Source organism: Pristiophorus japonicus, chromosome 11 (genome assembly GCF_044704955.1).
Source record: "Pristiophorus japonicus isolate sPriJap1 chromosome 11, sPriJap1.hap1, whole genome shotgun sequence".
NCBI classification, from domain to species: Eukaryota; Metazoa; Chordata; class Chondrichthyes; family Pristiophoridae; genus Pristiophorus; species Pristiophorus japonicus.
In genome coordinates, this window is record NC_091987.1 from 89250675 (window position 1) to 89278476 (window position 27802).

General features: G+C 43.2%; 2 protein-coding genes across 3 annotated transcripts in view; one reads left to right on the plus strand and one right to left on the minus strand.

Annotated features, from left to right (window-relative positions):
- filip1l (filamin A interacting protein 1-like) overlaps positions 1-7570 on the plus strand; it is a 293850-nt gene extending 286280 nt beyond the window's left edge. Inside the window, exon 6 of the mRNA XM_070893707.1 lies at positions 6502-7570. Coding sequence (XP_070749808.1) covers positions 6502-6699 — 198 coding nt within the window. The 3' untranslated portion in view covers positions 6700-7570. The remainder of the gene's footprint in view (positions 1-6501) is intronic.
- cmss1 (cms1 ribosomal small subunit homolog) overlaps positions 1-21806 on the minus strand; it is a 362453-nt gene extending 340647 nt beyond the window's left edge. For both annotated transcript variants that reach the window (XM_070893711.1, XM_070893708.1), the window contains exon 1: positions 21725-21806. The gene's annotated coding sequence lies outside the window, so the exon portion shown is untranslated. The remainder of the gene's footprint in view (positions 1-21724) is intronic.
- Between the last annotated feature and the right edge of the window lie 5996 nt (positions 21807-27802).

Sequence of the window (27802 nt, forward strand, 5' to 3'; positions counted from 1 at the left end):
TGTCCAGGTCTTGCTGCATGTGGACATGGACTGCTTCATTATCTGAGGAGTAGCAAATGGAACTGAACACTGTGCAATCATCAGCAAACATACCCACTTCTGACCATATGACAGAGGGAAGGTCATTGATGAAGCAGTTGACGATGGTTGGGCCAAGGACACTGCCCTGACAAACTCCTGCAGCAATGTCCTGGGGCTGAGATGATTGACCTCGAACAATCACAATTATCTTCCTTTGTGCTAGGTATGACTCCAGTCGATTCCCATTGACTTCAATTTTACTGGGGCCCGTTGATGCCACAGTCAAATGCTGCCTTGATGTCAAGGGCAGTCACTCTCACCGCACATCTAGAATTCAGCTCTTTTGTCCATGTTTGGAGCAAGGCTGCAATGAGGTCTAGAGCCCAATGGTCGTGGCAGAACCCAAACTCAGCATTGGTGAGCGGGTTATTGGTAAGTGCCGCTTGATAGCACTGTCGACGACTCCTTCCATCATTTTGCTGATGATTGAGAGTAGGCTGATGGGGAGGTAATTGGCCGGATTGGAGTTATCATCATGACATCAGGTATAATTAACCAACTGAGCCAGAAATGAAACCAGTCAATCTGGTGGCAGCTTGCAAAAGTGCTGCTACAATACAGATTTGGTAATTTATATTTATAAATTCAGTCAATGGCAGCAAAACCACACATTTGCCAGTGGCTGCAGTCTTCCAATAAAACTGATAACACATCTCAGGACAGAGGTGAGGGAAATTAGCCACTTTAGCTTCATTCCTGCAGTTTCATATTATCTGAATCCCTTAATTTGTTAAAGGTATTAGCGTTATTTTTGACAATTAGTATATTTTTGTTAATGCCTATAGTCACCAACAAATATCTTACCCAAGTAAAACTAGGCCTAATTAATCAGAATGTCAAAATGTAAACAATCCTGGGATGTTGTGGCATCCATCAAGCCATGCATCTTGATTTTCTGTTTTCATCTTTGCTCGCACATAAGAAAGATAGATGAAGAAGGCATTTGACTTATCCAGGCTCATCCATCTAGAAAAAAAATCTACAGTACAGTACCTCATCAGGGCCTCCAGGTACTTCTTAAATGATTCCAGAATTATTGCTCCACTACTCTATGCAAAGTCCATTCTAATTCTTGATTTGTGTGTGTAGTATTTCTTGACATTGGTCCGAAATTTACCATTTATAGATTGAGCTTGTACTCCTACATTTATGAATGGAGCCTTTACCTTCGAGAGAGCCAAAGCACAGGTTTATTACGAAATACAATGTCAAAACAAAAAATACTGACATTAACTCTGAATCGTGAGTCTTCACTATCAGCACCAATCTCAAAATATAGACTGTTTGATTTAAAATTAAACAGGATTTTCTTCCATGACATTATCACCAAAGATATTTTTGTCAATTGGCTTATTTAGCATATTGGTACTAAACAGTAAAGGAAAAAAAAATCGCACTTCAAATCAATCCTTAATGCTGTGGCCCTTTGTCTCTTATGCATTTACTCTTCGAACATCACCTCAAATTACTCCCAGTACAGCTCACAGACCTGTAACCAGTTTTCTGTTCAGTAGTTGTTTAAAGTGCCCCTGGGTCAGGTGCTGCTTTGCTAATTAATGCACCAATTAGTGCAACTAAAGTCTAAAGTAAACTGTTTAAAAAGCTGGTGGGAGCAGGTGGGTTCCTCTCCTATGGAGCCTGCAGTACGCAGCACCCTGTTCTCATTAATGGAACCAGTTAATATATCAATTGCAACAAGATCCATGTTGACCAGTGATTTTGCCAGAGTTAAGTGGTTAAGTCATTTAAGAGACTTGAAATGCATATTATTGCAGGAATGTCCTCATTGATCAGGTTTCTGCCAGTAAGACAAATAAAATCCTGTAGAATAAGTTACCAAATGGAAAAGTAATCAACATTTGTAAATTTTACTGAAAGGAAGAAAGCATAGCAAGATTGGCAATCCAGCTTCTAAAAGTGGAAAACATCTCCCCAACTTCCTTTTTTGCTCGCACAAACTTACAAAAACATAGGAACGCAACCACGTGCTACATTTATATGATACGTATATAATAGCTGTAAGTCGTGCACAGGCTGAGTCTTCCACACAATAACTTTTTTTTAAAGATTTGGGCTCCTACAGTTGACATCAATTAGCCTTGGGGTCCTATAATCTAAACTCTGGAGTGAATACTTTGAATCGGAGTTGCATGAAAATCATGTAACTGGATCATAATCAACACAATCTTCAAATCGGGAGGAAGAGTGAAAGAAATTGAGACTGTGACATCATTGTGCTGAAGTCTCAGTCTTTCTAGAATTACATGAAGTGCAGCAGTCGTGCCCTGGAGAAATAACCACAAAGTCAAATGACATCATAATTAGAAACCCAATAAATACTTTCTTTTTGTTTGATGTATCACAGCTGGATCTATAAGTAAACTTTGTAAGTTTAAGGCAGACAGCCGGATTTTTTAATAAACTTTGAGCTTTTTCCTCTCTGTGAAGTCATGAAGAAGAAAGGCAACTAGTCAACTGAAACACATACCAATTTGGCAGTCATAACACGAAGTGCAGCGAGTTAAAACTAAGCACTTACATTACTGACAGTCTACTACTGGTCCCGGTTAATTTGTGTACCATCTTTCACAGATGCCATTAAAATTTCAGAAGAACAAAAGCAGTTGGACAACTGACCTGGAAGTTGCCAAGTCAATGTGCATACCAACACAATTATTACCATTCATGAACACAACCTACAAATAGATTTGAACAAAATACACTCCACTCTTTGTGACATTAAGCTATAACCACTTATGAATAAAACATTGGCCCTGAATTTGCGGTCAGCAGCTTAGCTAAGGAGTATGCCACCAACATCTGAAGGAAATCCACATTTGCCTTGTGTGAACCCCCCTTTGAAAAGCTGCTTTCAAACGCTACAGAGTTGTGCGCAGCATAGTGATCCATGGATCCCAGGGGCGCACCGTTGTGTGTGCGCAAACCTGGGATCACGTGTGGGGGTGCTCGTTTCACTTCCTGACTCTTAGCCAATCAGGAAACAGAGGAGATTGCTGATTTGCCTACAATTCATTTTAATTAATATGGAAACCAGAAATGCTATTTTATTAATAAATTACAGTCATTCCAATAGTATTTCATAGACAAACCAAGATTATAATACACAAACCTATAATTACAGTCCTATCCAATTAGTTTCTCCTCTTTTAGATTAACTTTTGATTAATTTAAACAATCAAAAATCGAGTTTAAATATCTGATAACATGAGGAAATCGTGAAAGTGAATTACCGTATATACTCGCGTATCCTACGATCTCATGTATTATGCGACCCCTAAATTTTCGTCCCCAAAACATGGTTTTATCATATATCTCATGTATCATGCGAGTCACTTTTTTGAGATACCAGATGCCACTAGGCTAGGCTTTCAAACATGTTTAACAAGTACCCAACACGTAACAAGTACCCTAACACATAACAACGATCGAATACAGACCTTAACAACCGAATCATGAAACATCGAGTGGATTCTGTTGTGAAAGCTGTTCGCGAATCGAACACCGATATAGCAATCATTCCAGCTGGCTTGACTAGCGTCGTTCAGCCACTTGACGTATCCAATAATAAGCCATTTAAAGACAATATAAGAAAGAAATGGAATGACTGGATGATGGAAGGAGAGAAATCATTTACGAAGGGAGGGAATATGAAGGTTCCGGATTTGCCTCTACTGTGTTTGCGGGTAAAAGAAGCATGGGCTGAGATAGATGGAGATTTGATTGTTAAAGCCTCTAATAATGCAGCAAACTTCAGAGGGAGTTGTGGGTGGCGATCTCTAGACCACAGCAAAGATACAGTACAAGTGACAATAGAGGCTGCAATCCAGCCCAGGAGATACCTGCCGAGATTCAGCGTGGATACGGTCTGCTTAACAGCCTAATCTTGGCCAGCACTTCACACCCGCAAATTTTGTATCTCGCGTATCATGCTACCCCCCAAATTTAGGTTACAATTTAGGTCTTCAAAAGTCGCATGATACGCGAGTATATACGGTAAATCGTATTTAAATAGAAGTTTGGAATTAAACCGAAACTACAAAAGGCTTTTGGGCAGCAGAGACGTGACACAAAAAGGTCTTGTTTTCAAACGTGAACAAATTAAAATTTATTTCAAAGTTTGTATCGGCTCAGACACAAACCAGTGCCTCATTGTTATGGGCTGTAGCAGAAATGAATACAATTTTCTCATCCCCCTCTCCTTACACTGTACAACGGGCTCCTGTGACTGTTTGCACCAGACGTAAAAATGTTCAGGGTAATTAATGCGCAGGAGGTGGGCAATTAGCCCAAATTTTCGGCAGCATGTTGATTTGAATGGGTAGGTGAAACGTGCAGCAAAACCAATGCACAAGGAATTTAGCGCATGTGTTCGAACTCTCGGTCAATTTCAACAGCGGCATGGTAGCGTACTGAGTACGCCATCATACCAAACGCAAATTCAGGGCCATTGATATATCGGGCCTATTAATAGCATTGGTAGTATACTCATCAAGCAGTTGAATGGGTCAATGTACCGTAAATCTCAAATACATTAACTGTACCTTTCACAATAGTCTTAATTTGGATTCTTGCAATTAATTGTAAGCCAATCAACAGTGATATGTTTTAATGTAGTGCACAGTACAGTACCTATATTCTGCTAGAAAAAATATTGGCATTGTACCAGATATGTGATACCATAATATACAGCTGTCAAAATAATTTTCCTTTTATGTTATACTGTACCATCTCTACTGCATTTAACACAATATTTTTTTTAACTACAAAGAAATAGGAAATGTGTGCTAGTACATTCAAGATAGCAATTCAAAGTTACTGATAAGATCTTCAGAGCCACTCAACAACAACTTGAATGTAATGTAGTAAAACATCCCATAGTGCTTCACAGGAGCAACATCAAATACAATTTGACACCGAGCCACATAAGGAGATATTAAGGCAGATGACGAAACACTTGACCAAAGAGGATGGTTTTAAGGAGTGTCTTAAAGGAGAAAAGAGAGGTAGAGAGGTTTAGGGAGGGAAATTCCAGAGTTTAGGGCCTTGGCAGCTGAAGGCACGGCCGCCAACGGTAAAGCGATTGAAATTGGGGATGCTCAAGAGGCCAGAATTAAAGGAGCGTAGATATCACGGAGGGTTCTGGGGCTGGAGGAAATTAGAGGCCATGGAGAGATGAGAATTCATCTAGTACTGGATGTCACAGTCTGACAATTTAGAGACAGTGGAGGGGTTGAGTTTTTGGATGATGTCGCTGCGGGGCAGCATGTAGATGAGAAATAGAAGGGGCCCCAAGGATAGACCCGAGCAGAGTGTGAAAAATATATGCTTCACAGTAACTGATTTGGGGTCGTTAAAATTTATAATTTTGAAAAATTAAATGTCAGTACTGAGGTTTTCTCAAATTTATCCAAGTAGGAGGCAAAAGTAAAGGTCACTCTTTAATGCATCACAGCCCTAATCTCAGTCAAACAAGCCCTACTGAGCAAAGTGAATTGTGCAAATTTCCTCAAGGGAAGGGCATAGAATTGGAAGATGCCTCCTAATGCCATTCTTGTGTGCCAAGCAGCTGGTTTCACAATGACACTGGTGGAGCCCTAGGTGATGAATGTTATGGGGGTGTCCAAAACTGATAAGGGGAGAAAATTACTTAAAATAAAGTATCACCCTCAAGGAAAATTATATAAAATGCACTGTTGATAGGTACACAAGACAGGCACGAGTCATTTATAGCAGTTTTATTTTTCCAAGAGACGCAGTGCCTGATTAAAACAAAGAAATAGCAAGCTACTGTGAAAGAACAAACATTTTGAAGTTATATTGTTAAAAATGAAAGTAAGGTCTGGGGGAATTATTTTTTCCAAGTGCTTCTCCTTTTACAGAAGAAAATAAGAATCAGCATTTTTTTTAACTTTTTAAGAAAGTAAAAGTAACATTTATTGTTAATATGAAGATCAACTTGTACCATAATCTCTGTTAGATTGTCCTATAGCTGCCCTCAAATCAAAATGAAGTCAGGTTCCTCATGGTTTGCAATGGAGACACTGGTGAACACAAAACAACACTCCTCTTCAGTGATGTCACCAGAAAAATTACAACCTGCCATCCATTCCCATAAAAACGACAATACCCGTCAACAAGTTTCATATATTGCCAGTGGTGAAGTGTAATCTGAATTGTCGCAATACAATGAAACTGTGAATCAACAGTTCAGATTGCACATCACCACAAAAAGCTTTATTTGGTATCCCTCCCATTATTTCCCCTGCAGCTCAGCATCAGATATTCAAAGGAAACCAAGTACTCAAGAGGGTTCATTTCAAACCGTTTCCAACTAAGTTACACATAAATACTGCTGCTATCTCTCAATCCTAATTTTTGTTCTGCACATTTTTCCTTCAGGTTGCACAGGAGAATGTAGTCCGACGTTCATTTCCAACTCGCATCCCAAAACCAAGGTCCAGTACAATAAAGTTGTTTAAGATGCCTGAAGGACTCATCTCCAAATCTGAGCTACAATCAGAAACACAAGCTGCAAGAAAACAGGCAACAAGCATTACAGCCAACTTCAATATGCAAGCTGCTTTTGGCAAAATGTAAAATGCTTTTCTTTTTGCAAAGAATGAATAGATAACAAGGTGCTATAGGCTGCACAGTCCTTTGTATTCACTTGAATCTGCAATGGATGTGAGTTTGAGTTTTCCACAATGTGTGAAGAAAGCTGCAACAGTTTGTCGCCAGCCTGAAAAATCAACTTGATAAATGATCATTCTGCATAATCTTACAGTGCACACAGTTTATCAAGAGGTGATAACCTCGCAGAGAAATTAGATCAAAGGAGTTATCTGCTAATCTCTTATGACCATGCTAAATTCCAGACCTGCTCCTAAAATGATGTGGTGCCAGGCTGAAATCTCCCTGGAGTTAGGTTGGCAATGTTCATGCTGAAAAGAACTGAACTGTAGCATTCTGGCTTTAGAAACTGTCCCAAAGAAAGGATATAGTACCATGATGAATATATGAAATCATTACATCATTGACCTCTTCATTCTAGTTCCAGTGTAAATTTAGCAGATGGTTCCAAGTAAACCAACTCAGACAAGATCTTAAAACTGAAAGAAATTCAGGCAGCCACTCTCAATGCAGCAGTATAGCAGACTGCCACTAGGAATTAATCTGTTATTGAATAGAGGCCCTTTGCGTCAAAGTGGGAAGTTTTTCCAATGTAAAATCCTGAAAAAGGGAATTCACAGACAAATGTATTTAAGCACAAAAAGCAACTATGGAAATGTGGATTTATCAAATAATGCAGAGGTGAAAATGCACTGGATAACTCAAATTGAAGATGGTTATTAGACATCATGGGCACGATAAATCACTGTGGGAGGGAACAGACAAAATGGCAGGCAGCAAATAAGGTTCTAAAATTATCATGTACTGTAGATTACAAAAAATTCTGTTTGTGACTCAATTCATACCTATGGGTCTGTTTGCACAACTGTAATGTACTTTAAGTTAAAAAGAAAGTTTCCAAATGTTATGTTACTTTCACTTCACATTTTAATATTTGTTGTTGATAAATTAAACAATGACTTCCGACTCATTGAATCATAGAAGTTTACAGCACGGCAGGAGGCCAGTTCGCCCATTGAGTCTTTTCAGTTTCTTCCTTTTCCGTACAAATTGGGCTGAATTTTAACTCCCAGTTACTTTGCAACAGCCATCTCTTTTTCTAGATACAATTTTTTCTCAATTATTTTCTCCTTGACACTCCTTTCCAGAAACTAGCAATTCATATTAAACTGGTGGCAGCTCACCAGTTTCTCAGCCAAATTGTTGTTCATCACAACAATCTGTAAAAGACGTGCAAAAATGCTGAGCCACTGGCAAAACATTTCATTTCTATTAGCCTCCTCTTACCACACCCCATCCATCGCTGATAAGGTGGATGGTGGATGGCTGAACTCCAAGCCATCATCAACACCTTCACCGAGGCGTATGAAAGCATGGGCCTTATACTAAACATCCACAAGACAACGGTCCTCCACCAACTTCACCCCACCACACAGCACTGACCATCGGTCATCAAAACCCACACCGTGGCCTTGGACAACATGGACCACTTTCCATACCTTGGGAACCTACTATCAGCAAGGGCAGAAATCGACGACGAGGTCCAACACCGCCTCTAGTGCGCCAGCACAGCCTTCGGTCGCCTGAGGAAGAGAGTGTTTGAAGACCAGGCCCTCAAATCTAGCACCAAGCTTGTGGTCTACAGGGCTGTAGTGATACGCCACCATGACCACATCAATTTGTTTCTTAAATCAGACCCTAACAGGTCTATGAATGGACAGATAATATTTCTTTTGATATCGGTGCTATCCACTTTGGAATCCACTCACCCATGCTCCTTGCTTCTCCACAATGGCACAGCTACGATTGAAAAGTTAACGTGGATATATGGGCATTGAGTCACACCCTCTAGCATCACTTCAGATTGTAATAAACTGCATCAGCTGCAAACAATATTTGACTTCTGAAAACAACATTTGCCAATTTAGCAAGAGATTAAATCAGAAAATATGAATTACTGCCTGCACATAAATCCTCAAGATAATCTTTCTCCACATTTATTAAAGTTATAGTACCAATGTTCTGAGAGTACTTGGCTACAACACACTTTCCAAATGTAGTACAACACCACCACCTTTTGGCAACTAAATATTACTGCATAACTTTTATAGTGGTACACATTCAGGACAAAAACAGCTTTTTCTTTGACTACATGTTGTTCTTTTCGTCCCCAGAATGGTCTCTAGTGTTAGCACACATCTGACATGAGCACAATCATTTCCATTAATTTTAATCTGAATGTGACTAAGGCTATGAACTACGTCAGAACCATAGCAAATAGGTGCAGGAGTAGGCCATTCGGCCCTTCGAGCCTGCACTACCATTCAAGATGATCATGGCTGATCATGCCACTTCAGTACCCCACTCCTGCTTTCTCTCCATACCCCTTGATCCCTTTAGCCGTAAGGGTCACATCTAACTCCCTTTTGAATATATTTAACAAACTGGCCTCAACAACTTTCTGTGGTAGAGAATTCCACAGGTTCACAATTCTCTGAATGAAGAAGCTTCTCCTCATCTTGATCCTAAATGGCTTACCCCTTATCCTTAGACTGTGACCCCTGGTTCTGGACTTCCCCAACATCGGGAACATTCTTCCTGCATCTAACCTGTCCAATCCCGTCAGAATTTTATATGTTTCTATGAGATCCCCTCTCGTTCTTCTAAATTCCAGTGAATATAAGTCTAGTCGATCCAGTCTTTCTTCATATCAGTCCTGCCATCCCAGGAATCAGTCTGGTGAACCTTCGCTGCACTCCCTCAATAGCAAGAATGTCCTTCCTCACATTAGGAGACCAAAACTGTACACAATATTCAAGGTGTGGCCTTACCAAGGCCCTGTACAACTGCTCCGATACTCAAATCCTCTCACTATGAAGGCCAACATGCCATTTGCCTTCTTCACCGCCTGCTGTACTTGCATGCCAACTTTCAATGACTGATGTACCATGACACCCGGGTCTCGTTGCACCTCCCCTTTTCCTAATCTGTCACTATTCAGATAATATTCTGTCTTCCTGTTTTTGCCACCAAAGTGGATAACCTCACATTTATCTACATTATACTGCATCTGCCATGCATTTGCCCACTCACATAACCTGTCCAAGTCACCTCTTAGCATCCTCCTCACAGCTCACACTGCCACCCAGCTTAGTGTCATCTGCAAATTTGGAGATATTACATTCAATTTCTTTGTCTAAATCATTAATGTATATTGTAACTAGCTGGGAGCCCAGCACTGAACCCTGCGGTACCCCACTAGTCACTGCCTACCATTCTGAAAAGGACCCGTTTATCCCGACTCTCTGCTTCCTGTCTGCCAACCAGTTCTCTATCCACATCAATACATTACCCCCAATACCATATACTTTAATTTTGCAAACTAATCTCTTGTGTGAGACCTTGTCAAAAGCCTTTTGAAAGTCCAAATACACCACATCCACTGGTTCTCCCTTGTCCACTCTACTCATTACATCCTCAAAAAATTCTAGAAGATTTGTCAAGCATGATTTCCCTTTCATAAATCCATGCTGACTTGGACCGATACTGTCACTGCTTTCCAAATGCTCTGCTATTACATCTTTAATAATTGATTCCAACATTTTCCCCACGACCGATGTCAAGCTAACCAGTCTATAATTTCCTATTTTCTCTCTCCCTCCTTTTTTAAAAAGTGAGGTTACATTAGCTGCCTTCCAATCCATAGGAACTGAACCAGAGTCCATGGAATGTTGGAAAATGACCACCAATGCATCCACTATTTCTAGGGCCACTTCCTTAAGTACTCTGGGATGCAGACTATCAGGCCCTGGGGATTTATCGGCCTTCAATCCCATCAATTTCCCTAACACAATTTCCTGACTAAAGGATTTCCTTCAGTTCCTCCTTCTCGCTAGACCCTCGGTCCCCTAGTATTTCCGGAAGGTTATTTATGTCTTCCTTCGTGAAGACAGAACCAAAGTATTTGTTCAATTGGTCTGCCATTTCTTTGTTCCCCATTATAAATTCACTTGATTCTGACTGCAAGGGACCTACATTTGTCTTCACTAATCTTTTTCTCTTCACATATCTATAGAAGCTTTTGCAGTCAGTTTTTATGTTCCCTGCAAGCTAACTCTCATACTCTATTTCCCCCCTCCTAATTGAACCCTTTGTCCTCCTCTGCTGAATTCTAAATTTCTCCCAGTACTCAGGTTTGGTGCTTTTTCTGGCCAATTTATATGCCTCTTCCTTGGATTTAACACTATCCCTAATTTCCCTTGTTAGCCACGGTTGAGCCACCTTCCCAGTTTTATTTTTACGCCAGACAGGGATATACATGATCTTTAAATGTCTGCCATTGCCTATCCACCGTCAGCCCTTTAAATATCATTCACCAATCTATCCTAGTCAATTCACGTCTCATACCATCGAAGTTACCTTTGTTTAAGTTCAGGACCCTATTCTCTGAATTAACTGTGTCACTCTTCATCTTAAATGAAGAATTCTACCATATTATGGCCACTCTTCCCCAAGGGGCCTCGCACAACAAGACTGGAATGTATTCATAATATAGCTAAGACAACAAGCAGCAAAGCAAAACAGCAGATTTACAGTAATATATACAGAACACAACTATTATGCCACAGAAGATAGGAAATAACAAAGAGTCATGGTTCCTTCACTAAAACACATTGTAAAACTGGATCTGATAAAGACCATCAACAAGAGCTTTATATGTAGTTTATTTCATGATTCCCCACGGAGTCTCCTGGCATAAGAGAGACTGAAAAATTGGGGCATGTCTTCCCAATATATATTTCACAGTATCTTATTCCATCTGGAATAAAATAAATCAAACTTGATCTCTCATGACTGCTGTCAAACACCCACAGGACATCAAAGCTAAATAAGGCTGAGCTTCCCAGAAACTGTCATATCTGCACAATTTGCTTAGATTGCATTTAAACAGCTAACAACTTGTATTTATATAGGAGTTTTACAAGACAAACAATTTGACACCGAGCCACATAACGAGAAATTGGGCAAATGACCAAAAGCTTGGGCAAAGAGATAAGTTTTAAGGGGTGTCTTAAAGGAGGAAAGAGAGGTAGAGGTGGACAGGTTTAGGGTGGGAGTTCTAGGGCTTAGGGTCGAGGCAACTGAAGGCACGGCCACTAATGGTTGAGCGATTATAATCAGGGATGCTCAAGTGGGCAGAATTAGAGGAGCGCAGATATCTCAGGGGGGTTGTGGTGCTGGAGGAGATTACATAGATAGGGAAGGGCGAGGCCATGGAGGGATTTGAAAACAAGGATGAACATTTTGAAATTGAGGCTTTGCTTAACCGGTAGCCAATGTAGTTCAGCAAGCGCAGCGGGACTTGGTGCAAGTTAGGACATGGGCAGCCAAGTTTTGGATAACCTCAAGTTTACGCAGGGTAGAACGTGGAGGCCAGCTAGAAGTGGGTTGGAATAGTCAAGTCTAGAGGTAACAAAGGCATGGATGAGGGTTTTAGCAGCGGATGAGCTCAGGCAGGGGTAGAGAGGGGCAATGTAATGAAGGTGGAATTAGGTGGTCTTAGTTATGGCACAGGTATGTGGTCGGAAGCTCATTTCGGGGTCAAATATGATGCCATGGTTGCGAACAGTCTGGTTCAGCCTCAGACAGATGTTAGGGAGAGGGATGGAGTCAGTAACTAGGGAATGGAGTTTGTGGCAAGAACTGAAAACAATGACCCGAAACAACAGCGTACACGGTCACAAGTGCCCTGCAAGTTCCGTGTTTCCCCACGCGAGGCATATGCACAGAAACCCAGAACCTGCGACCTGTCAAGATTCTGCTCAACGGATCATCCGCATCCGCAAGAAATGGACATTCGCTGGTGCAGGGTTGGATATTTGCCCAACTACTGCCCAGCGATACCCACGAAATTCTTTAGCCTGGTGAAAGCAGGCATAGGGCTTTTTTGACCATGCAAGTGTTTAAATAAATATTAAAATAACATTCTTTAAATAATTTAAACATTCAAGAACCATTACAATTAGTTTAGGTTATTTTTGGCTCCTTTAAAAATGTTTACATTTATTTTTCAAAACATTTAATTTTTGTTTTAAATGTTTAATTAAATTGTATTTTAATTAATTTTGAACACGACAATTTATTTTTATTTAAGTGCTGTGAAAGTGTGTTTTTAAGGGATTCATATTATGCTTATGGGGATTCCGTACGTAAATGGAATCCCCCTTTGTGACTGGTTGGGCAGGCCCACGTGATCCCAGGGACGATTGCGATCCGCATGCGCCCCTGGGATACGTGGGCCTTTACGCATGCGTACATCTGCAGGCCATGGAGAGCAAGTCTTTGATGGTCCGGAGAAATCAGGTAGGTGCATACCTTTTCGCGGTAGGAGGCGTTCGCCCATGGCAAGCCTCCAACTGCAATTTCCACCACAATGGCTTTGGTCTTAATATTTAATTGCAGAATATTCCTGCTCATCCAGTACTGGATGTCGGACAAGCAGTCTGACAATTTAGAGAACGTGGAGGAGTTGAGAGAAGTAGTGGTGAGGTCGAGCGTGATAGAGTTTTTGGATGATGTCACCAAGGTTGAGCACATAGATGAGAAATAAGAGGGGGCCAAGGATAGATCCTTGGGAAACATCAGAGGTAATGATGCGGGAGCGGGAAGAGAAGCCATTGCAGTGATTCTCTGGCTACGATTGGATAGATAAGAATGGAACCAAGCGAGTGCAGTCCCACCCAGCTGGACGGCGGTGGAAAGGAGTTAGAGTGGATGGAGTGGTCAATCGTGTCAAAGGCTGCAGGCAAGTTGAGAAGGATGAGGAGGGATATTTTACCTTTGTCACAGTCACAAAGGATGACACCCCCAGCACCCCCTCCCCTTCCCACGGCACCTTCCCGTGCAAGCGCAGGAGATGCAACACTTGCCCTTTTACCTCCTCCCTTCCCACTATCCAAGGCCCCCAATACTATTTCCAGGTGAAACAGCGATTTGCTTGTACTTCTTTCAATTTCGTATACTGTATTCACTGCTCACGATGTAGTCTCCCCTACATTGGGGAGACCAAATGCAGATTGGGTGACCGCTTTGCGGAGCACCTCCATTTAGTCTGTAGGTGTAACCCTGAGCTTCCGGTCGCCTGTCACTTTAATTCCCCGCTCCACTCCCACTCCGACATCTCTGTCCTCAGCCTCCTACACTGTTCCAATCAAGCTCACGCAAGCTCGAGGAACAGCACCTCATCTTTTGTTTAGGTACTTTACAGCCTTCTGGACTCAACATAGAGTTCAACAATTTCAGATAATATCCCTTCCCTCCACCTCCCACCACCCCCGACCAATCTGATGTTTTTTTTCCTCTTTGTCTCCAATGGCAGCTGGTCATTATTCCGCCATTTAAACACTATCTAGACTAACCTTTTTCTAACTTCTACCATTACCATTTCAACTCGGCCCATCATCCCTTTTGTCTCTCTAATCTCTCCTGCCTTCCACCCTATCACAGATCTTCCCTTTGTTCTTTCTTTCCCTGCCCCTTTCAGTGCACCTTAAGAATCTGTTCTTTTCGAACATTCGCCAGTTCTGACTAAGGGTCATCGACCCGAAACGTTAACTTTGTTTTTCTCTCCACAGATGCTGTCCGACCTGTTGAGATTGCCAGCATCTTCTGTTTTTATATCATTTATGACTTTGATGAGCGCCGTTTTGGTACTGTGGCAGGAGAGGAAACCTGAATGGAGGGATTCAAACATGGTGTTGTGGAAAAGATGGGCACGTTCAAGCAGTTTGGAGGCAAAAAGGAGGTTGGAGATGAAGCGGTAGTTTGCATGGATGGAGAGGTTAAGAGTTGTTTTTTTTTTGTTGAGGAGAGGTGATGACGGCAGATTTGAGGGAGAGGGGGACAGTACCTGAGGAGAGAGAATCGTTAACAATGTCAGCTAACATTAAGGAAGTTGGGTAGTCAGCAGTTTGGTGGGAATAGGGTCGAAGGAGCAGGAAGTGGGTCTCATGGACAAGATGAGGACAGAGAGTTCATGAGGAGAGATTGGAGAGAAACTGGAGAAAGATGTGAGTTCAGGGCTAGGGCAGGTGGGAACCTCAGAGGAAGTTTGGTCCGGTGGACTAGGAGAAGGAACGGAAGTGGCAGAGGCAGCTGAATGGATGGCCTCAATCTTAGAGACAAACAAGTCCATGAGCTCCTCACACTTATTGTTGGAGCGGAGTGTGGAGGAGACAGTGGAGAAGTGTTTAAGAAGACGGCTAGCAGTAGAGAATAGAAACCACGGTTTATCTTTGCATTCCAGAATGATCCTGGAATAATGAGCAATTTTGGCAGACGAGAACAGGATCCGACAATGCTTTATGTGGTCCAGCCAGATCTGGCAGTGAATGACTAAACAGGATGTCTGCCATATCCATTCAAGTTTGCGTCCCTTAGACTTAAAGGAGCGAAGGTGAGGGCCGTACCCAGGGGGATCGGCCAGGGTGAGAGAGGGCAATTTAAAAAAAAAAATAAGGACTATGGTATCAAAAGTGGTGGTGAGGGTGTGGTTGGGCAGGTCAGTAGCTGCAGAAATGTCGTGGTAAATGGAGGGCCAAAGGCTGGACAGTTGGGATTTGATAAGTGTAGTTGCAAGAGAGTTGGGAGAGTTTTTTTTCCGGGGCACACACAGAAGGAAGTAGGTTGGGGGGGGGGGGGGGGGGGGGGGCGTGGAGAGCGATATGAGGAAGCAGTCAGAGATGGCCGTATCTGCGATTGACACGATGGGAGTAGCGAGGCCACAAGAGATGGCAAGGTCAAGGAGGTGTCCGTGAATATGGGTTGGGGAGTTTACTTGGAGGGAGAGATTAAGGGGGGGGATAGGAGGGTAGTGAACACAAAGGAGAGCATAATGAATTGAAATGGAGATTGAAGGGGGACAGACCAAGGTGTGATTTAGTAATAAGAGCCACATCGCCACCACGGCGGTCTGAGCGGGACAAGTGGTGGAAGATATAGCCAGGCAGGAAGGCATCATTTAAGAGTAAGGTGTCATCACCCCTCAGTCAGGTTTCCATCAGGGCCTCGATGTCAATGCAATCATCCATAATAAGCTCATGAATGGCAAGGAACTGGTTTGCAAATGAACAGACATTCTGGAGGGAGATGCGGAGAGGGTCGGTGATAGCTGCCCCACTGCCAGCGTCCACAGGGTCAGTGCTGGGAGGGGCAAGTTGAACGGGGAGGAGATTGGCAAGATTTGCCCCCAGTGGGTGCGTTGGGCGAGAAGGTTGGCGAAAGAGTATGTTGGGACAGTTGGGGTTGCTGCTTGTGAGGAGGCAGCGATGAGTGCCATGGTGGGCCTTTTGGAGACTGCCAAGAGAGGCACAGAGGAAAGCTGTAGGCTTATCTAAGAGGGAGACAAACCAGGGATGGCAGCAGAAGAGTAAGACGGTCGAAGAGAAATGAAGGGATAGGGATTTGGGAGGGCAGTGTATCCGAGAGAGGACAGATGAAAGGAGGCATGACAACAGGAGAGAGCTGTCAGGGAGGGATAGAGAGAAAAGGAAAAGGGGGGAGAAAAAAGTGGAAAATAGAAGTGAATGGCTCGGGTCCGGGGCAGCAGCCAAAGTGCATGCGAATCGACACAAGGACAAACTCAGGATCCATAGGCCTAGGCCGGGATACATATTTCCTGGTAGTAGCAGGGAATAGGTTGGAGACAATAGCAGGAAGTCAGAGGTCCCATGGAGGGTAAAAGTTGATATAGGTAGGATGGAATCGGCATGGAGCATCGACGAACTGCTGTCCAAGTGGGAGACAGGTGTAGCAGGCAAATGAAATCCAGAAGCTATTTGAAGGGTAGAGAATTGGAGGATGAAGGTTATTTCTGACTAACTAGAAATGCATGCAAATACACCTGATCAGAACACCAGTATGGCTCACTGCACACCTTACAGAGCAGGAAGGTCCTGGTCTGTGCTAGCTTAGCTGCTCTCAGACAAGGGCCAAGTCAATAGAAAAGAGAATTGAGCGCGGTGTAAAACAGGCTACCAATTCTCTATCAACCTGTTTTGCACTACTGCTGTTGAATAATTGCACCTCCAGTAAGTCTTTGAGTAGCAAATATTTCAATGATTTTCTCTGCTATTCATTTGATTGTATGTCAAATTGCTCTTTCTTTAAAATTATGTAGGATACTAATTCCTTCAGCATATTCCCAGATTAAGGTAATACAAGCGAGAAAAAAGTCAGTACAGCACAAATGATTAAAAATATATGTGCACTTCCAAGTTGGATCAACAGCAGTGCACATTCCGAATCAAAATCAGTCAGCCTTGACTCAGAGATAGCACTTACCTCAGTCAGAAGGTTGTGGGCTCAAGCCCCACTCCAGACACTTGAGCACATAATCTACGCTGACACTTCAGGGAGTGCGGCACTGTCAGAGATGCCGTCTTTCAGATGAGATGTTAAACTGATCTACCCTCTCAGGTGGACCGAAAACATCTCATGGCAGGGGAGTTTCCTTGTGTTCTGACCAACATTTATCCCTCAACCAACATCACTAAAATAGATAATCAGGTCATTTATCTCATTGCTGTTTGTGGGAGCTTGCTGCGTGCAAATTGGAGCTTGTCAGATACTCTCCAGAAGCTAATTTAGTGAATAAAGTTATATATTTATTTTAAAAGTATCAGTCGTATAGATTCTAAGAAAGGATCTGCATCCCAAACATTGCCTTTGTTCAGACTCTGACAAACATGTCTCGCTCCACCATTCTCATGTCATGTCTCAACTAATCCTCTTCCAAGCTTTTTAATCACTCCCATATCTGCTCTGAAGCAGGACATAATGGATCTAATTTCATGGGGGGGGGGGGAGGCAACAATTACATAATGGACTGCGCATTCTCTTTTCTGCAGGTGTTGAAACATCACACATGTGCAGAAGAGATCATTTGCAAAGTGCTGTGAGTGGTTTTTAAAGCGCCCAGAATAAGTGGGTGAAAAGAACCTCATGCGAGTCACATTGACGGAGAGCCAAAACACAGATCGCTCTTTCAAAAAGCGAGTATTTGACAACTATGCATAAACTAACGAAAACAGATCAGAGGGAGAGACTGTAGAGGAAGTTGACTCTAAATTCGGGTAAAGAGAAAGAAAGACTTGCATTTATATATATAGCGCCTTTCACAACCTCAGGATGTCCCAAAGTGCTTTACAGCCAATTAAATACTTTTGCTGCTTACAGTCGCTGTTGTATTATAGGTAACGTGAAAGCCAATTTGCACACAGCAAGGTCCCACAAACAGCAATGTGATAATGACCAGATAATCTGTTTTGGTGATGTTGGTTGAGGGATTAAATATTGGCCAGAATGTTTCATTTAAAATATGACACCAATGACAGTGAAGCACTCCCTCAGTACTGCACTGGAGTATCTGCCTAGATTTTGTGCTCATAGAGGCAAGAGTGCTAACATGGAGCCATGGCCAACACATGGTAGAATAAGCCACAATACTCTTGACAGAAATTGAGGATTTAACTTGTAGACAAATTAGAGATGTATATTAACAATAAATCTCAATCATAGGAAATTTAACTTATCCAAAAATAGACTGGGATAGTGAAATCTCTAATGAGAAATGGAAGTTTTTTTTAAATGATATGGTTAGTTCCAATATGTTGCTATTCCAGCGTGGAAGGAAGCTACTTGACTTACTTAGGGGAGATGAAGTGCAGCAGGTATGTGTCCTAAACGCAGGGAACAGTGGAGGGCTGCTTGTGTCCATGGAACTATATCCTATGCTTTCAAGTGCTTTCAAGCTTCCTTTTACAAGAAATGTCTCAATTTTATAGCATTTCTGTCCTCGTCTTCATGAATCTGGCCAGTAATGTAAATAGTAGAGCAGTAATGCAATACTAGACCAAAATCAACTGCAAGTGTGGAAAGAAACTCTGGAAAGAAATTTCTCAATTTTATAGCATTTCTGTCCTCATCTTCATAAATCTGGCACAGTCCACTCTCCGGTACATTTATATTATAGGAATGTGCCCAAAAGGACATAAACAGGCCAGCTGCATTCTAGAAGTATAAACACTCTCCGCATCATGGAACAAACATCATCAAAAATATGGCTCTACAGATATGCTGTTGGATTTAGGATGCTTGGTTCAATTGAGTAAACGCAAGGAGCTTGTCCCCATATTTCTGATAAAGCAATGGATTATCCACATTCCACAGCAAAGTCCAGCACTACTGATACCCAAATTCAAAATACGAGAACGCACTCTCCTGAAACAGAAGGGAAACAACTAAGTAATATAAAAATGCTAAACTTTACATATCTTCTGGGTAATGAAGGAGTGACAATGGAGGTCAATGGTGTAGTCGACCATCTCAAACACTGCAAAAAAGTCAAGAACAAAGAGGGATACTCACTGCAGCAGCTGCTGACAGATGTCATTTATGATTTTGGCCAGAGCAATTTCAGTACTATGAGCAAGGTGGAAGCTGAACTGAAAGGATTAGTTTTAAGGAAGATGGACACACATTGGAGGCAATAACATATTCAAAGACCTTAGAAACGAATAAGAGGATGGAGAAAGGTGGTAGCTTGTGATTAGGTGAGCTGAAACTATTCTGTTCCGACCACAGGGAGGGTCAAGTAACAGTGACCTCAGTCTTTAATAAGACACTGCAGAGTGAGGAACAGGCCTGAGAGGGGCCGGCTTATATACTGTGCTTACTTCAGGGGATGAGCTCCATGGTGGCGGAACATGGGAGTGCATCCTTTACAGATACACAACAGAAACCTTTTGAGGAGGGGAGTGATTATGGCAGTTTTGAAATGGTACCAGAGCAAACATAGAAACATAGAAAATAGGTGCAGGAGTAGGCCATTCGGCCCTTCTAGCCTGCACCGCCATTCAATGAGTTCATGGCTGAACATTCAACTTCAGTACCCCATTCCTGCTTTCTCACCATACCCCTTGATCCCCCTAGTAGTAAGGACCTCATCTAACTCTTTTTGAATATATTTAGTGAATTGGCCTCAACAACTTTCTGTGGTAGAGAATTCCACAGGTTCACCACTCTCTGGGTGAAGAAGTTGCTCCGCATCTCGGTCCTAAATGGCTTACCCCTTATCCTTAGACTGTGACCTCTGGTTCTGGACTTCCCCAACATTGGGAACATTCTTCCTGCATCTAACCTGTCTAAACCCGTCAGAATTTTAAATGTTTCTATGAGGTCCCCTCTCATTCTTCTGAACTCCAGTGAATACAAGCCCAGTTGATCCAGTCTTTCTTGATAGGTCAGTCCAGCCATCCCGGGAATCAGTCTGGTGAACCTTCGCTGCACTCCCTCAATAGCAAGAATGTCCTTCCTCAGGTTAGGAGACCAAAACTGTACACAATACTCCAGGTGTGGCCTCACCAATGCCCTGTACAACTGTAGCAACACCTCCCTGCCCCTGTACTCAAATCCCCTTGCTATGAAGGCCAACATGCCATTTGCTTTCTTAACCGCCTGCTGCACCTGCATGCCAACCTTCAATGACTGATGTACCATGACACCCAGGTCTCTTTGCACCTCCCCTTTTCCTAATCTGTCACCATTCAGATAATAGTCTGTCTCTCTGTTTTTACCACCAAAGTGGATAACCTCACATTTATCCACATTATACTTCATCTGCCATGCATTTGCCCACTCACCTAACCTATCCAAGTCGCTCTGCAGCCTCACAGCATCCTCCTCGCAGCTCACACTGCCACCCAACTTAGTGTCATCCGCAAATTTGGAGATACTACATTTAATCCCCTCATCTAAATCATTAATGTACAGTGTAAACGGAGCCATTAACATTGTCAGCCAGAGGGATAGTTAAGTCATCAGGAGTTGAGTTCAGAGGAATCAAGAGATCAGGAGCTGGAACTTATGGAAGAGATGAGCTTGGAGAGAGCAGCACCTGCCAGGAGTGAATACAGTGATGATCGGAGAGTCACTGAGCAAGAATCAAACCTGGTGGCCTTCTGGTATACATTGCTCACTTATACACATCTTGACCAATAGACACTAGAAAAGCTTGCTTTCTTGTGTTGTTATACATGGAAATTACATGCCCTATTGTTTTCTGTGATTTATGCCTGAGTTTTCTACGCACCTCCAGGACATCACTTTCCTGATAGAAGATTCCAGGTTTAAAACGAACTTCCGACAGTGTGCGGGACATGGCTTTTACTGGGAAGGTTAATATCTACCACGAAGACAAGGTTTGAACAGTCACCAGAGGCTTTTGTATTTCAACAACATGCATACAACAAATGCAAAAATAACAGCGTTGAATTTTGATTTATTTTAAACCAGTTGTATCAGTATTGCAATAGTAGACCAAAATCAACCACAAGCGTGGAAAGAAACTCCGCACTTGGATTCAGCTGTTCTCGTGTCATCTGCAACTTTTGAGGTCTATTACAGCGCAAGATTACAATACCAGACTAATACACACACCGGTCGCAGCCTTCACAATTCCTTTTGTTGCCATAGGAGGGATTGGCTGTGCAGTCGAAGTGGGCGGACTCCTCGCCACAGTTATCCCAGTAACAGTTCAGATGGGCAGTCTGTTCCATCTCATCCCTGTAACCATTGGTCCGTTCAAAAAAGAGAGCTAGCCGCCTCCACGGCCAGCACATGTTTTTAAACATTGCAATAGCCGGAGCGGAGATGGAAGGTGCCGGTTAACCTGGCGCGGGGTCCCACACACACACACACACACACAGGTGTAATCTCTGAACATCAGGTTCAGGGCAGCACCTGGGCTGGTCCCGGGCCCCGGCCAGATACAGGCAGACGCTCAGGAACCGCGCTTCTGACACACATCGTGGGCAGGAGAGTTAAACACAACACACTCCCCGAGACACGGGACGGTAGCTTCTAGGTCGCTGAGTGTGACCCTTTCCTCCCCGGCACCGTGTCCCGGTACCGCTCTCTCTTCCCCCCTCGGTACCTCAGTCTCAGTGCCAGTGCCAGTGCCAGTCCCGGGGTCCTTCTCCTCTCTCTCTCTCTCTCTCTTTCTCCGGACAGCGCGGCGCCCACACTCCACCCGGCAGCACATTCCGCGCAAACCCGGCCAGCGCTCTAACTTTAACTTTATAATTCGCGGGCAAGTGCAAAGAGGCCAACCGCAAAGCTCCGAGTCTCGCTGACACCATCCTGAGACCGATTGATTTTTTTTTTGAATGTATTCGAAGTCCCCTCGCCTGCCATCAATGTTGAAACTGCTACGCTAAACATGAAACGAGTAATTTCCAGGGGAACGGGAGGACGCAGGAAGTGAGCGGCCAGAGGGGGGTGCTGTGCTCTGGCTCTGCGCACATGGCCAAACCCTGAGCCCCACTCTGCTCACACCTCCAGCATTGTTCCATCCAATGCAGCTGCAGGCTCACATGTGTGAGCAATAGCAAGAATTTTTTAAACCATATTTTTCGAGGAAGATTGTAGATGCTGGTTCTCCTGTTAAAGCACATTGTTTCCACAGTTATCACAGGTACAAGACCACACTTCTCCTAGTTTATGCTGGTGAAAGGTCATCGACCTGAAATGTAAGCTTTCTTTCTCTCCCCACATATGTTGCCTGACGTGCTGACCATTTCCAGCATTCTCTGCTTTTATTTCAGATTTCTAGCATCCACAGTATTTTCCTTATCCTTCCTAGTCCATGCTGCCACTCTTCTACTCCTCCTACCCCTGACTAGCACTCCTCTCCCCATCCACCCATCTGACATTCTTTTGACTCTCCCCATTCCACTACTGCCCCTTCCCTACAGTCATCAACCTTTCCTCTTCCCGCTATGATCTAACCCTGCTTGATGTAAAAATTGCTCTGTGTTTTGACTCCCCATGTGTAATGACACATATGCGCCACTAGTAGTTACATAAGAATTTGGAACAGGAATAGGCAATTCAGCCCCTTGAGCCTGATCCACCATTAAATTAGATCATGGCTGATCTGTACTTCAAAATCATTTACCCACCTTTAATCCATATCCTTTGATATTCTCTCCTGAGAAAGGTATCGATCTCAGACTTAAAAATTTCAATTGACTCAGCATCCACTTCTTTTCGGAGAGCCAGTTGCATATTTCCACTATACTTTGTGTAAAAAGTGCTCCCTAATTTTACTCCTAAATGACTGAGCTCTAATCTTAAGATTACGCCCTCTTGTTCTGGATTCTAGATTTTTGAACTCTGGAGGAATCAAGGGATATGGGGATCGGGTGGGAAAGTGGAGTTGAGGTTGAAGATCAGCCATGATATTGAATAGCAGAGCAGGCTCGAGGGGCCACATAAGAACATAAGGGCATAAGAATTAGGAACAAGAGTAGGGCATGCGGCCCTTCGAACTTGCTCCACCATTCTAAAAGATCATAGCTGATCTTCGACCTCAACTCTACTTTCCTGCCCAATCCGCATATCCGTTGATTCCCCGAGAGTCCAAAAATCTATCTATCTCAGCCTTGAATATACTCAATGACTCAGCATCCACAGCCCTTTGGGGTAGAGAGTTCTAAAGATGTACAACCCTCTGAGTGAAGAATTTGCACCTCATCTCAGTCTTCAATGGCTGACCCCTTATCCTGAGACTATACCCCATAGTTCTAGACCCTCCAACCAGGGGAAATGACCTCTCGGCATCTACCCAGTCACTGCCCTTTAGTATCGCGTATGTGTTTCAATGAGATCACCTCTCATTCTAAAGTCCAGAGAATATAAAATGGGTAAATGTTTTTGAGGTACAGATCAGGCATGATCTAATTCAAGCTCTCCTCATAGGATAGCCCTCTCATTCACAGGGATCAATCTAGTGAACCTTTGTTGCACTGCCACTAACACAAATATGTCCTTCCTCATATAAGGAGACCAAAACTGTGCACAGTACTCTAGGTGTAGTCTCACCAAAGCCCTGTACAATTGCAGTAAGACTTCCTTACTCTTCAACCCCTTGCAATAAAGGCCAACATGCCATTTGCCTTCCTAATTGCTGGCTGTACCTGCATGCTAACTTTCAGTGGTTCCTGTATGAGGTCACCTAAATCTCTCTGGACATCAACATTTAATAATTTCTCACCATTTAAAAATATTCTGTTTTTATAATCTTCCTACAAAATTGAATAACCTCACATTTCCCCACATTATACTCCATCTGCCATCTTCTTGCCCACTCACTTAACCTGTCTATATGCAGGCTTTGTGTCCTCCTCACAGCTTACTTTCCTACCGAGCTTTGTATCGTCGGCAAACTTGGATACATTGCACTCGTGCCTTCATCTAAGTCATTAATGTAAATTGTAAATAGCTGAGGCCAAGTACTGATCCTTGAAGCACCCACCTAGTTATAGCCTGCCAACCGGAAAATGGCCTGTTTATCCTTACTCTCTGTTTTATGTCTGTTAACCAGTCCTCTATCCGTGCTAATATATTACCTCCAACCCCATGAGCCCTTTTCTTGCATAGCAACCTTTTATGTGGCACCTTATTGAATGCCCTTTGGAAATGTAAATATACTGCATTGACTGGTTTCCCTTTATCTACCTTGCCAGTTACATTCTCCAAAAAATCAAATACATTTGTTAAAGATGATTTCCCTTTCACAAAGCCATCTTGACTCTGCCTAATCATATCATTATTTTTTAAGTGCCCTGTTACCCTTACTTAATAATGGATTCCAGACCTCAGGTTCACTAGTCTGTAGTTCCTGTTTTCTCCTTCCTTTCTTGAATAGCGGGGTTACATTTGCTACCATCCAATCCGCTGGTACCATTCTAGAGTCATGGGAATTTTGGTGGACATTAAAGATCCCCATGGCACTATATCGAAGAAGAGCAGGGGAGTTCTTCTCGGTGTCCTGGCCAATATTTACTCCTCAACAAAAATCACCAAAAAACAGATTATCTGGTCATTATCAGACCACTGCCCGTAGGAGCTCGCCGTGCACAACCTGGCTGCCACACTTACATAAGAACATAAGAACATAAGAAATAGGAGCAGGAGTAGGCCATATGGCCCCTCGAGCCTGCTCCACCATTCAATAAAATCATGGCTGATCTGATCATGGACTCAGGTCCACTTCCCCACCCGCTCCCCATAACCCCTTATTCCCTTATTGGTTAAGAAACTGTCAATCTCTGTCTTAAATATATTCAATGACCAAGCTTCCACAGCTCTCTGAGGCAGCGAATTCCACAGATATACAACCCTCTGAGAGAAGAAATTCCTCCTCATCTCAGTTTTGAATGGACAGCCCCTTATTCTAAGATTATGCCCCTTAGTTCTAATCTCCCCTATCAGTGGAAACATCTGAGTAATGACGTAATGAGGCATCTTCCCACACATCGTCACTTCCCACACAACAGTGACCATGCTTCAAAAAGTACTAATTAGGTGTAAAGCGCCTCAGGATGTCGTGAGGTTATGAAAGGCGCCATATAAATGCATATTCTTTATTTTCTTTCTTTCCATGCTTATTACATCCACTCGTACAGGCATTTCTTTCCCTTGATTGAGCAGACATTAGTCAACCATACCTTGGCACTTTTCCTCAGTCCAGAGAACTTCTTTCTCTCACGGACCACCTTCATCGGTCACCTCCTGCCATGCTTGCTCGATATTGGCTCTGTTTGGACGTTTCTTCTCAGCTGAAAAATTGGCTATTTCCTCCCAATTTTAGGACAGTCCACCCCTACCTGCAATAGGCTGACAGGGGACAATCATTTAAAAAAGGGAGGGGATAATCCTGACCATGCTACAATATTTTCTCCTTCCCTCGTTAGTCAAGTAACGATGAGGAGGGATGTGCAGGCCTTCTCCGATTGCAGGATGGGGGATATAACAGCCCTAAAGGGACATCGAGCATGGATCTGCACAGAAGCCAGAAGGCCCTGACCATGGCAGCCATTGCCCCTGCGGTAAGCCTCCCCATTTCCAAGTGCCCAGCCCTGCCAGGCGGCGGGTCGGCAATGAGGGGGTATGACAGGCATTCAATTGGCACCAGCCCACCAAATCTGGGCCTATTAAGCCTGTCCCAAAGAGGGGTGCTGGGAATTTCAACTTCTATGTGTCTGGAAGTCCTTCCAAGATTAGTGATTTCAGTAGTTGGAATGATTGGCCTTCCTCAGTTCCTGTTATGAATTCTGCACGAGCTGTTGTGTTCTAGACACACTCTGCAGCAGGTGGTCAAAATTGGGCCTGGCCCAAAAATTGCCAAAATTGCAATTTCAGGTCAGACTATTTTTAATAGGTTTTTGTTCAAATGTGATTGACTTTATATGGAACATTTTGGTTGGACAGTTAAAGATTCACAGGAGCTGGCCAGTCTAGTAGGATCTGACATACGATGAGTTTCATTTCAATTTCCTGAATGACTACATATTCCCTCGCCATTCTCTTCTTCGTATCTGCTCTAAATCTCTCTCTTCCTTACTCAAAGCTCATCCCATTAGCCTTGTCCGTGGTTGCCACTTATCAAATTCTGCAAATTCTGAAGGTCCCAGCCCGCCCCAGTTCTAAGCCTTTTCAACACTTCATCAAGTTTTCACCATTCACTTGCCACAATCCCTTCCCCACTCACCACAACCCCTTCCTCACTCACCACAATCACCTTCCCCACTCACCACAACCAAATCACCACAACCCATTCCCCACTCACCACAATCCATTCCCCACTCACCGCAACCCCTTCCCCACTCACTACAACCAAATCACCACAACCCCTTCCCCACTCACCACAACCCATTTCCCACTCATCACAACATACTCACCACAACCCATTCCCCACTCACCACAACCCTTTCCCCATTCACCACAACCCCATTATCACTCACCACAACCTCTTCCCCACTCATCACAACCCTTTCCCCACTCACCACAACCCCGATATCACTCACCACAACCCCTTCCCCACTCCCCACAACCCTTTCCCCACTCACCACAATCCCTTCCCTACTCACCACAACCCATTCTCTACAACCACCAACATCATTCCCACTCATCATCAATCCCTTCCCCATTTGCCACCACAACCTCTGGTGGACAATCCAGTCCCATCAGTTTGCCAAAGGAAGGATGAGGTTAAAATGATCCCCTCTTCCCATAAAAGATCACCTGCCATTAAGAAAGAGAATCCTTTAAATTTGAGCTGCAGCCAACTTTCTTACATGTGTATTTCACCAGCTACTGTCAAACCCAAAACGATGTCAGGATCTTATGATAATTCGTGAAATGAGCTGACATGGCATACTGTGGACAATCAGCTTAATATTGCTAACAGCTCACCATTCCCTCCTCCACATCATTAGGTTCATAAAATGGGCCACTCCAGAGTTCAGGATATGGGAAAATGAATTAACATTCACTTAGAATTACATAGAACTTACAGCACAGAAACAGGCCATTCAGCCCATCAAGTCTATGCCGATGTTTTATGCTCCGCATGATGACTTCAATCTAGAATGAGATCGGGCGGTGTGCAAAACCAGTGTTGGATTAATATTGTCTGCAATCTATCTCAGGTCTGTGCTTAACCCCAGCCAGCCTCAGACAGCGTACAATCCTTATATAGGCTCTCAACCTAGTCCCTGCATCACGCCTCCACATTTGAAATTGAGGAAGTGATGTCATATGACATCACACTGAAAACCATGGAAACACAGAGGGAAGTGGGTATAGAAACATAGAAACATAGAAAATAGGTGCAGGAGTAGGCCATTCGGTCCTTTTAGCCTGCACCACCATTCAATGAGTTCATGGCTGAACATGCAACTTCAGTACCCCATTCCTGCTATCACCAGTAGCTGAAGTGCAGATGCTGTAAATCTCTTGACAAGTAAAAGGCAAGTTTGCTTAAAGCTTAGCAAAGTCGTCATAATTTGTGGAGAGCAAAATTATTTGTTAATGCATCTCAGTTTCAAAATTCATCAGGATCTGTGGTGCTCAAAACCATTTGCTTCTAGAATTCAGTTTGTAAATTGATCCGAATCTGTGGAGATCAAAAACTCTTTGTTTACACAGTTCAGTTCTTAAAATCATC